The 12,558-nt window shown below is 41.2% G+C and overlaps 1 protein-coding gene across 1 annotated transcript in view; it reads left to right on the plus strand.

Moving 5' to 3' along the window:
* Nucleotides 1-5,191: 5,191 nt before the first annotated feature.
* LOC306751896 (uncharacterized protein) overlaps nt 5,192-12,558 on the plus strand; it is a gene marked incomplete at both ends in the record, with an annotated part of 63,646 nt that continues 56,279 nt past the window's right edge. Inside the window, one exon of the mRNA XM_079235551.1 lies at nt 5,192-5,317. Coding sequence (XP_079091677.1) covers nt 5,192-5,317 — 126 coding nt within the window. The remainder of the gene's footprint in view (nt 5,318-12,558) is intronic.

The following is a 12,558-nucleotide window of genomic DNA, read 5'->3' on the forward strand; positions in this document are numbered from 1 at the left end:
TAGAATCATGAATCACCAACCGGAAACACTTTAATCTTCTCAGGAATGTAGAGTGTGACATGCTGGCAATAAATATTACACTTTCAAGCCATACCATATATCGGTAATGAACCAAGACTTTACTGTGGGGACTGAAAATAAATACATAATTCACTCTTGCAGACACTGCATTGCTGCCAAGTTTCATTTAGTTTGTTAAGTGTTCACATTGTTTAGTCATGGCCATGAAACATACTTAGACAAGCGGAATATTCCCAGAAGCACTCAGGAGGAAATTGGAAGTGCCTGTATCTATTGTGCTTATAAAATATGTAAAACCCTGCCCAAAGATATTAGAGTGGTTGACACGGCAAACATCCTTTAGACAAATCTTCCAGTTCCCAGCAGTCAGTGTATTGCTCTGTATTTCATTACTGTTTGGTGATTATTATGGAGTAAAGTACGGATGTGGTCATATTGATAATATGCATTCTAATATGAGTCTACTCAAGCTGAAGTCCTATTAAAGACCAAGATAGACAATAAGCCTTGTAAACTGTGAAGGCCTACAGATTTTTCCAAATACCCCAAAAATAAAAAATAAAACATTTCTTATTTCACTACACAGCCTGCATCATTCTCCATATTAATCAGTTTGGCTGGTGGAATCATATCCAACCCAGAACCAGTATCAACGTTTTCATCAATGATAGATCCCAGCACCATCTGCTCCATGTCATAATTTATTGATATATACATAGATAGATATAGATATAGATAGATAGATAGATAGATAGATAGATAGATAGATAGATAGATAGATAGATAGATAGATAGATAGATAGATAGATACTGCATGTGATGTCACATCTGTGATGCCACCACAGATTTATGTCTTAAAACTATTTGTTTGCCTGCCAATTACATGCATGTCCACCAATATCACTATAAAGTGCCTTTGGTGTCCTTATCAGTCATCATGAAAATGTAGCAGAATAATGAAACTCTGAGGTGTTATTATAAATGGCCAAACATTTACACACATATCAATACAATGATAAGTCTCTTGAAATGTTTTTCCATGAACCTATACTGTTTTGTTTCATTGGTTGTACGTGACTTCCCCTTTAAGAAAACCTCTGTTTTCAGTGACATCACTACCACCAATGTGTCTTTCTTCCCTGGAGGCTGAAACAGTGGCATGTTGCAGACTAAGTATTTACACTTATATTTCATAGTTTTCATCATATTATGTGTGTAGTGTTATGTTGTCAAGCTTATCATGTCCACTCTGTTATAGTGAAATATCAATTAATATAAAACCTTTCAGAAATTCGAAATCTATTTGTTAAATGGTAGACAGTCACCTTGCTAACTGAAGGTCCACCATGTGCTCATTAAATGCTAACATTAGCCAACAATGTCATTATCTACCCTGTCAGTAAGTTTTCCATTGCAGAGTGGACATTATTTGCATAATTTAGTTATTATCCAAATACTTTTCCTATCAAATCAAATATATTGTTGAGAAAGGGACTAAATATCTTTCTGAAAATGTACAATTTATAATCACTATGTAATTACAATGTATTTACTTTACATATTTGGCTGTTTGCCAGTACATTGTCATCATGGAGCTAATTTATAAAGTGTGGGCGCTTGACCAACATGCATTTCTAACAGCATAACAATGCATATGAAGTTCAATGGAAAATATTAGCTTGTTGGGGGTAAATGGGAAGTCTCAAAGGCATCTTATGGTGATATTGATTAGGGTCACTAGGCATCATTAACTTTCTCATAGTTAAGTTCAAACTGCTACAGGTTCAGCACCGATTTCTGGTGAACACGGATCATTTAGGCTAAAAATTAGCCGGCAATTCAACCCAATTTGTATGTGTTTTTCATTGCCCATCCATAGTGTAAAAGCATGGTTAGCTAGTTATTCAAACGTTAGCTCAAAAACCTTGGCTTGTGTTATCTTTGGCATTTTTAGTTAACAAGCTAGCTAGCGTCACCAGGTAGCTACCAGGTGTTTAAGAGCAGGATTATTGTATCGCTAACATGTAGCCCCTCTCATGTATGACGGTGGAAACATGAGAGGCACAGACTGGCTATATGCCACACCCGTACAGTAATTCAGTTCAAGGATGTTAGTTGACAGCTATCGTTAGCTAACGTTAGCAATTAACCTACCGCTAGCTTGTGGGTCCAAATAAATGCGGACATCACTCCTGTGTCAGATACTATTGTTTTTTTTGTTGGTTTTTGTTTTGCAGGTTTAGCATTCCAACAAGTTACATTATAATTATTTCACCATCATTGGTCGGCAAGAACAAGCAGTGAACTTTTTTTTTTTCTGATGAAAACACTTTTTAGTAATGTTGGATTTCATAACAATTATACATCTTGAAGAAAACACCAGAGATACATGCCCTTTCTTCTAGCAATCAGTCAGTTAATGACTCACTGGACCGATCCTTTCATTATGGTTGATTCATTCAAGTGTCTAAGTGACTGGCCAAATAGAAAAATATGCCTGCCAAAGATCAACTGACACATTACTGAATAAACCGTTTTGAGATAATTAATGTTGTGCATGGAAACCCTTTGCCTTTTTAATCTTCATGATGTGCACACAACCTTGAATGGACACATGCATCTCTTTGAGGGTAATTTCTATGTGGAATTTAGAGAATCAGTCGAGGCTACGTTGACAGCTTTTCCACCAGACCTTTCAGCTAAGGGGAAATTGAGAGTGTAGTCAAGGCTTTGGCATCATGTTGTGACACATACCTCCATGTTAATAATATATCCAATAATATCAGGCACTAGAAAATACAAAGCTGTTACTAAATGAATAAACCTTTATTTGTTAAACCCATCACAAACACACAATTGTACAGAGGCACACAAACACTAAGAGTTAGGGTTGTGCTATTTGGCAAGTCCTCATAAATACTTTCATTGTTGAGAGAATATCAAATTTTGAATATTGTCACCACAGTATTGATTTTTACATCACGGCTTCTGGCTTGAAATGTAGGAATAGCTCTGGTGTGAATCTGTTGGCAGACATGCACCTATGAATATAAAATATATGCATGGTGTCTTGTTGAAAGCTTTGTTGCACGGTACATTGCAACATCATTCTGCAGAAATATTATGTTGCAGGGGCGAGAGGGGGGGAATAAATGAGACGGAGAGAGAGAGAGAGAGAGAGAGAGAGAGAGAGAGTTGGTTGTCGGTGCATCTTCTCTCTGATGTGGAAAAGTGGGCTAGAGAGAGTAAATGCATCATATGACTGGAATAAAAATGTAACTGTGAAGATGACAACAAAGAGATGAGTCATGCACTTTCATACTGATGTCCTGATGAGTGTGATTCAATTTTCAAACACGGTTTTGCTCACATTGAATCATGATACCAATTTAAGTTAATACATCAGGACACAATGGTATAGTCTTCAAAGCAATAATGTACCTGAAAAAAAAGATATAAAGTTAGTGAGACTAGGGCTCGAAGTCGTCTTATAATATACTTCAGACAATCCTACCAAAACACAAAGGTAAACTCGCCAAGCTGTCTGGTTGCTCAGCAGCAGCTGAGGAGCGGTAAGGTTTAGCAGTTATCCATAGGACATCGTCCCAAAAGAACAATACAAGTGTACAAACCTTTTGCGCCCCACTGTGTATCTGGTCACAGAGTAGCAACTGGGGGTCGTAGAGGCCCTCAGTCGTGTTATCACTAGCCGCCCCTACCGGCCCCTACCGGCCCCTACCGGCCCCTACCGGCCGCGGTGCTGATTAAGAGTGCTGAGTGAGGAGTAAGAAGGCTCCCGCAGCACAAAACAGGCAATGAAAAGGCGTTCTGAGAAAGTGTGAGTCCCCGCAACCATGAGAGGTCCTCGAGCATGCGGCCATAACTGGCCACCCAAAATAATATGCAGTTTGCTGTGTAGTGTGAGATTAGCTGTGGACAAAACCAGTGACGCAAAACCAGTGTTGCACATTAATTGGAGTTGTTAATGAAAGTTATAGGTTTTACAGAAATTGGTCGCATGGACATCAAAACATGGACCAATCTCAATCTTTCTGCCTTTGAATTATCACCTTAAATTAATTTTGTCGGTTCATACTGTTGTTTACTCATCTGCTACTGAAATGCAACATCAAACGGCCATGCATGACCTCCTAAAGTGATGGAAAGAGGGAGAGTGGTGGAATGGAAGGGGAGGGAGAGGACATGCAGCTTTTATGAAGCATTCATGTTGTTGATGTTTTCCCCTCTGTCTGCTCCTGACAATACACTAAGAGGGAAGTAGGCTAATGTATAGCACCATGTTGCATTGCCTTACCACCTTAACATCAGCCTTTGATTGTTAAAAAGTGACCAAGCTGTACAGAGAGCCATCCAGCACCTAGGCAACGTATATTAGATACAAGAGCATACCCATTGCTATTTTACGAGCTTCCATCTCTCACTGGTGTTCTTTCTCTCCATCTGTTTTCAGGTGGGCGGTGCCATGGAGAAACCTTGGTCAGAGAGAGGGACGATGCGCGAAAAATAATAATTTGAACGCATTCCTCAGCTTTGTCTGCCTCGTCTTTTGCACCTCACTTGTGCGAGACGCAACACCAGCTATTGTGCAAGAAAAGCCTTAAGCAGAGAATGCATCCGGAGAAGGAGGCAGAGCAGCAGCAAGAGGAGGACATTTGACAGATAAAAAGGGGGAGCTCTGCAGCAGGATCCCCGCCGTGCTGAACACAAGACTGCGTGACTGGTCTGTGAAGGCAGAGGGAGGAGAGAGAGAGAGAGGAGAGAAGGGAGAAAGGTATGAAAGAAGGGGGAGGGGAGGCAATTCAGCGCAGTGCAAGCTGACTGGATGAGTAGCAGCCGCGGCACAGGCAGCGGCATCAGCACCACTAGCTGTAGCATCGTTCTTTGTGGCTGCCCGGAGGCTGTCTTGTGGCTGCCGTAGCATCAGCATCACCCACATACGCACAGCAAATATCTGGGCACAGACATCTCCAGTGCCTGCCTTATACGCACACATGTCGTGGTGGCCACCAGAGCAGCGGTAGTGAGTGACGGGGCTCGAGGGACAGAGGGACTCGGGAAGAGGAACCACTGGTGGCTGTGTAAACGAGAGGAGGGCTGGAGCGAAGCCGACTAGAGCAGCAGCAGCAGCAGCAACAGTAGCAGCGGCACCATGGCGCAAGCCGCCAAGCAGCTCCGTAAGACCAAGGACCTCGCAGAGGCCGCCGCCCAGGAGCAGCGGGAGAAGGAGGAGGAGAAGATCAAAAAGAGGAATCGGTCCAGGGATCGCAGGCGCAAGGTATGGCCGGCTGTCTCAAGAGACAGGGGAGGTGACGGTGTTTCTTACATCCATCTTTCCCCCTCTATCTGCCTTTCTATCTCTATCTCTCTCTCTCTCTCTCTCTCTCTCTCTCTCTCTCTCTCTCTCTCTCTCTCTCTCTCTCTCTCTCTCTCTCTCTCTCTCTCTCTCGCTCTCTGCATCTATTGTGCAAGATTGGTGAGGATGCAATTACACATGTGTAATTACACAGTTGGTGTTGTGGCCTCAGCTTGTGTGTGTGCGTGTGTGTGTGTGTGTGTGTGTGTGTGTGTGTGTGTGTAGGCTAACCAGTCAAGCACTTATGCTCTGGTACAGGTTGTGTTTGCTTGGTCAGATATGTAGCTCCAGGGGGAGGCTGATGATGATGATGATGATGGGGACCAGTATAGGCTCTTGGTTAGATAACAGGTAATGTCAATGTCAGTTTTCTTTCACACACATTTTGGGGGATTCTGCCTTGGTTGCAGCTCATTTATATTAATGCAATGCAAGTTCAGTGCACTGCACTTACATGCATTTGTATGCATATAAGCCCATCACCATTAACATGCTCTGCATACTCTGTTCTTTTCCACGAAGCTGTGCGGGTCTTAGATTTGGAGTCTTCCCCCATATTACGGGGGTTTTCTTTTTCATTGGGGATGATGTAAAATGGAGGGGGAAGATGGAGGTACACTCTAATAATAGATACAATTTCAACCCATCTTTTTGGGGGGGCATGTTTCATGTATTGTTTCATTAGGAATTCCACGCTAATGATATGTGTTGCGCGTGAAGCTTGTTGCGTGGACGATTTACATTTAAATGTGTTGTAACAAACTAGACACGCAGAAAATCATCCTGTAGGCACGAGATCTCTCTCTCATCCACACTTCTGTCTCACTTCTCCTCTGCACTCCCACTCTGGTTGTGCCTTTAGGTGTAGGTTTTATTGGGGTTGTGCCGCCTTGCTCTCATGCTTGGCGGCATTAAAATGATACATATTCTATTGTGTCAGGTACTTGTTGAATGGATTCAAAAGCATGTTTGGGTGTGTGAAATTAAGAGAATGCGAATATTGGTCTGACAGAAACACAAACAACACAAAGGAAGGAAGGGAAAAAATGGACTCTGCTTGGGTGCTCATGGAGCGTAATCTCTCATCTGTGTTGAATATAAAACAGATTGTTTGTCGTCACCACAGTGGTGTGGTTTGCTATTGGTTTGCGAAGCCATGCAGAAGGCTTTACAATAACACATAATCACTTGTATATTGTCATGAACATAGGCCCTCTTTAATGTCACTCATGCACGATTCAGGTATCTTTATTATGTTCTTTAAAAATCAAACACCCAAGGTGAAATCATATACTTTGAATAGCATTTTTTGTAATAGTGGGATTTTCTTTTAAACAACTTTGTTTAATAGGCATTTAAAACAACTGCTTTAAATGGAACAAAAATTAAGATTACAATGTGTGGACACCAATTTGTATGAGGATTACATAACTCCATCATACATAGGATTACATTTATGGCTGAGTATTGGTATTCGACCAGAACAACCCAATACCTTGTAGTATGGAAACTTCTCCAGTCAAAGAATACCTGCATTCCATCTCTCTTTTACATGCCTGTGACGTCTGATAAAAGTAAATATGTCGGTGGCTTTATTCTACTGAATGCTTGCATTCACATAATTGCTATCAAATGAAGTAGAAAAAAAGGTATTATATGAAGTACTCTATTGGTATCGGTAACACTGTGAGGGTTCTGGTATTTGGTATCGTCATTTCTTAGATGGACATAGCATGAATTTATATTGTCATTTCTCTGTGTGTTGTGTACTAAGAGTTTGCTTTCGACAACAAGATTAATTAAGGTTGACTTGAGGTTGCCTTGCAGTAATAACTTTGTTAAGATTATGTAGAGTTTCGGAAATGTATTACTCCAGGTGTGCATTATGGGTGGGCAGCGTGAAGACACCGTCTGGTGATGGATGTGTACCGAGCATGAGAGATGTTGCTGTACAGTGTCGCTTTGGTAATTCCTGGTTCTATTATATACAGTATATTCTTTTGTATTGATGTTTGATAATAATTTTTTAGGTTTAGACTCTTTCTGCTCATGATAAAATAAACAAATACAGCGTAAATAACTAAACGTGAACTGATTACATAATCATTTCCGACACTGAACGATTAGGTTATTGAGCTAACAGACACTTCAAGCCAAACATAATCAAGTATAGTAATGCTATTTTACCCTTCAGTTGATATCATTTGATTCGTGAAAGCCTGATTCATTACTGCATTTAGCCAGCCCTTCACTGATCTTCTTTTCACTGTTAATGTCCTCTACCTCGGTTTATTTCATGGTCCAAAATTCATCATGCTGGTATGTTTAAGATATCATTAATAGTCATGTATTCATAAAAACTCTACATCTCAAAGGGCTTATTTTTCTTTGGCTTCCTTTTAGTGTAAAATATGCAAACCAGAGCAAAATGACTCTAAAATAATATAAAGACTTCAAAGTATTCAGTTTCCCTTGTGCCGTTTAAGGCCATGAAAGTGGCCAAAACAAATGATGTCCTGCTATGTCCAGTACTTTACAGTTCTCATTGGATTTTCAAGTATAAATCAGCAAAAGCTCTGAACCATTTGAATCATTGTTATTATGTTGTGTTCAGCGTTCAGCGTCCATCTTGCCATCTATGAATTTGACAGCTTGAGGCACATTTGATGCAGCAATCAAAGTTTGTTGGGAAAATAGACCCCGCTCTGCTTCACTGCTTCGCTCTGAGTGGCCTTTCTGCCTCACGCTCACCTCGATCATCAACCATGCCACTGGGTGCCTCTGCTCTGTGTGTATCCCTCTCTGACTATCTTTCTTCCCAAAGCTGATTGTTGCTATGCTCCCAGAAAGTGTGAGGAAGCGAGTCAAAGAGCCGGAGAGGGACAGATGAGGCACAGGCGGGTCTTGATGTTCTGGGGGATGTTAATTGGCTCCATTCGATGTAAATCAAACTCGGCAGCATAGTATCTCTCTTCCCTACTCCTCCCTTTGCACAAAGGTCATCCACTAAAGTGCCAAAAGAGATCCCATCATAACTCTGGATAGACAGGACAGTAATGCGGTTAGGGAATCTGAAAAGAAAGCGCTGGGGCAATCTGCTAGCGCTGCCGGTTAAGGTGCGTGCCATGCAGCTGCAGAGTCGTGGGTTTGAAGTAGATCAACAACCTTTGTCATCTACTTCTGTTCCTCCTTATCTTTCCTGTTATTTCCCTCACTCGTATCCGAAAGAGGTAGTTAAATATGAGTCGTGCCGTGCTGGGAAGGGAGGCACTGTGATCAGACCTGGTGGTAAATAACAAGATAACGGTGGAAATACATCAATATTTTCTTCTCAGAACAAAAAAATAGCAATATGTGTTGCTTGTCACAGAATCAAAGCTACGTGTAATGCATCGTGTCATATCTGGAATTGTAAAGCTGTGGAGATCATAATGCTTGGTTGCCTTGACGGTAGGTATTTTTGCCTCACTGTAGCTGTAGCCCGACCGCTATGGGTCACTTACTGACTATACATTATTGATCACTGGTGTTTGTATGTTGGTAAATGTTGTTTAAAATATGTATCTGACACATTGAAATAACAGCTGTAGACTGCTAACGCACACCTTATTTCTCACAAGCTTATTCATCCACTTACCTAGTCCTGGTTCGAAAATATTAAATGGATCAGCTCAAATGATTAATAGGTTATGAGATCAAGAACAACTGCAGAATGCAACTTCTGAAATTGGCGTGACGCAGTCAGCCAGGGAAAGTATATCAAGCTTCTCTCTGCACAAACGATCTTTGGCTGAACATGGAGACCGGCTTGCAAAGAGCACTTCAACCAGACCACAGACAAATGTAATTTTCCCTGTTATCAAGTTACTCATTAATTAGTGACAGCTGATAGGATCTATACCGCAGGCAACATTCGTCATTATAAACGGTGAAAGCCATGACCAACTCAAGATAAAATGGCCAACTGAAGAAGTTGGTACCTCAAATGTTTGAACATCTATGAATAAAACTTCATTTAAACATGACAAATGCTCTTGAAGATTTGGTCTCATGAATTGCAGCAACAGGCATTTGAATTTGAATTGTGATCATATATAATAAGAATGGAATAATGTGAATGAAGAAGGACATGAAAATGCTTGGTCACCTTCAAGTTGCACTCGTGATTGTTTGGGTTCCCGTCCTGTTCTCTGTGACCAATGGGACAGACTAATCTGGGACATGAAACCTTTTATTGCAGGGCCTCAGCATGAGGCTCCTTTGGCCCGCACAGTTTCCCTTTTCCTCCAGGCCTGCACTTATTACAATGGATCCAAAGATCTGCTAATGCATAGTGTGCGCTTTTTGTGCACATGTGTACTTGCCTGCTCGCGTTCTCAATACGTGTTTCCATGTGCGCATGCGTGCACATGCAGTTTGTGTGAGCGTGAGTGCAATAGCGGGGCTTCAGGGTATCTCATTCCACTTTTATATAACCTTATGGATACCCAGCCCTAATTACCCCAAACCCTCTTCTGTCCCTCCCTTCTCTCTCGTTCTTGGTCTTTCGGCCCACTTTTGTCCTCACACAACAACACATTCAACAAGATTTTTATTGATGCCTAACTTTGGTAGTTAAAAGTGGTATCCAAATATGTTTATGACAAGGGGAAAATAATCTTCTGTTATTCGAGCTTTGGATGCAAAGTGACGGATCATTTCGATGAGTTGTGCTTTTGCAGGAGAACCAAACAGTCTGACTGAATCTGACTCTTGTGACCACTGTGAACTGCATGCACAGTTAGATTTTATTTGATTCACTTCAGGTCAAACAATTTAAAACTACAAAAAGCCAGAAGCGTAGAGCATTGTCCTCCTCAGTCGCACCACAAAGCTTTATATATTTTCTAAGTGGCAGCGTTGTAGGGTACACAGGGCCGCACTGATAAAATACTTTCTACTCAGCGGCTGTCTGTGACAGTTTCAGCTCCTTTTCTCAGTAAACTAAGTATCCAAATATATTGCAGTTGGTTGCAAGTCTACTGTGTTTAAATACAGTATTGAATGCTGCCCCAGATTCGAAGAAAGAAGTGGTATGAAAGAAATACTTTGATTCACTGTGTATTTGAGTGGTGAGGGGGAGGAAATGCAGTATGTTTATTTGCTCCCATGAGAGTGGAGCTCTTAAGGACGTGTCCTAGAATCCAAGGGACTAATGCATCAGATTTGTCCTTCTTTGTGCATTTTATTCGGTTCACCTGTGAATTTGTGTCTATAGATGTGCATGGGCCTGTTTGTATGCACTCATTCACTCAATCATTTTTTTTAATAATGCGGTCAATACTCAGTATAGGTGGATTTTGCAAGGAGGCAATACCTTTTTGAGACGACTTACCTGGTCACGTGATGTGAAGGACTATATCATTGATTAAGTAAAATGATTGTCAGAAATAATTCTGACTTGTATTATGTTTGTTTTTTAAATACATTAATAGGCTCATATTGTTATAATTATTATAAATATTTAACTGTTACCGGACTTTATGGTACTTGAGTTGTGTGCACTAATGTGTGAAAGACAAATACCCTACGTCCGCCGAACTTGGGATGCAGTAAGTGACCTCAGTGGTCAGAATTGATTTGATGTGCTTTGCAATAAATGTCTTTATTGCAACCCCGGCGCCATTTTGTTCTAATGAACACGCCACACGATATTTGGACTGTGTACTGACGTTAGCTAAAAAAAATGCTTGCTCAAATGTTAAACTCAGCCTCTATTACTTTGTGCACTTTTGTGCACTTTCATACATTGTTGGCCTTTAGGATGCAGAAAAACATTAAAGCAAGGTGACAAATACATACTGGATAGGTTTTATGGCTAACATGTGGACCTATGTTCAAATGTAATTCAGATTTTCTCTGCCCTTTTAGCTCTGTTTTGGTCGCCACCAACCGTTAGTCTTTGGCTATGTTGCGTCAGCAGATAGCTGCTTTTTTAAATCTGTTTTACTGAATTTCATGTGGTGCAGGTTATAGTGAAAGCTTTTACATTGGATCCACTTTCAAAAACATCATGATGAACGACATAATACACGTGTTTTTTGGGGCGGACGACAGCAATAGGTAGTTTGGGCTGGTGCGTCTCCGTCCCCTTTGAGGAAAGCGATGAGCCAAGGTCAAGCAAAGCAAAGCAGCACTCATCCCTGCCCGAAGCAGCCACAGGCTTTGTTTACCTGCCAGCCGAGGATAGCTGTGCGTATAGGAGCTGCCCATCCATGTACACACCACTACTGTGTGCTTGCTGAGCACCTGCTCTGATAGTGTATCTGATGTTGCCCCGGATCCGTACCTGCTCAAACAACACAGGAAGATTTCAGAATAGCAGCATGATGGCCGATTTCTATCAGACCTCTCTGAGGGCTTATCTAGGACTCGATTCTGACACACATTTTGATCTGCAGATCAAAGCGATTTTAGATAAGCATGCCATGTCAGACACCTTTGATAGATGTAAGGAAAGTCATTTGGATCGGTTTATGCCAAACGTTGGTGCTTTTTCTGTCTCTGTACCTGCAATGTTGTGTTCTTAGTGTATGGACAAAAGAAATGTGGCATAACATCCTTATCTAATCTTATCTAATTTGTAATCCTAACTAGAAATTATTTAAATTAATAATTATGTACCAAATAAAGTTATTCAGACCCAATTCCACAAGCTTACAATCTTCAGAGAATTTGGGTTTTACAGTTACTTGTGGCATTAAGAGAGACCAACCCTATCCAACACTGTATCTTTGTTGTGTTTTAAAAGCTTGGGACATAAGCTGCCACCTTTTTGCGAGGCTACAATCATATTTTTTTGTTTGTCAACGTAGTCGGAGAGTCACTGTGCCGATGGCCCATTAGATCAATGTGCAGCCTTTGAGTGTCACAGCTCATCTAACAGCCTGCCCATGTTACTCAGAGAATCCATCACCATTGTTAGCAAGGCTAACCAATGTGAAGCCCTGGCACACAGCAGAAGGGGTAACAGCTGTAAATCTTTTGGCAAAGTTTACTGTGACCCTGGGGTCAGCAAGCAGGCGATCAGAAGTGACTGATGTCGCCGTGGTGGGATGATGAAGCGCGCCTCTGTTTTCGACGAGACAGCGAACTTCGACAGGAAATGCTGAAGTGAGAAAAAA

The sequence above is a fragment of the Taurulus bubalis genome (assembly GCF_910589615.1).
Source record: "Taurulus bubalis genome assembly, chromosome: 19".
Classification (NCBI taxonomy): Eukaryota; Metazoa; Chordata; class Actinopteri; order Perciformes; family Cottidae; genus Taurulus; species Taurulus bubalis.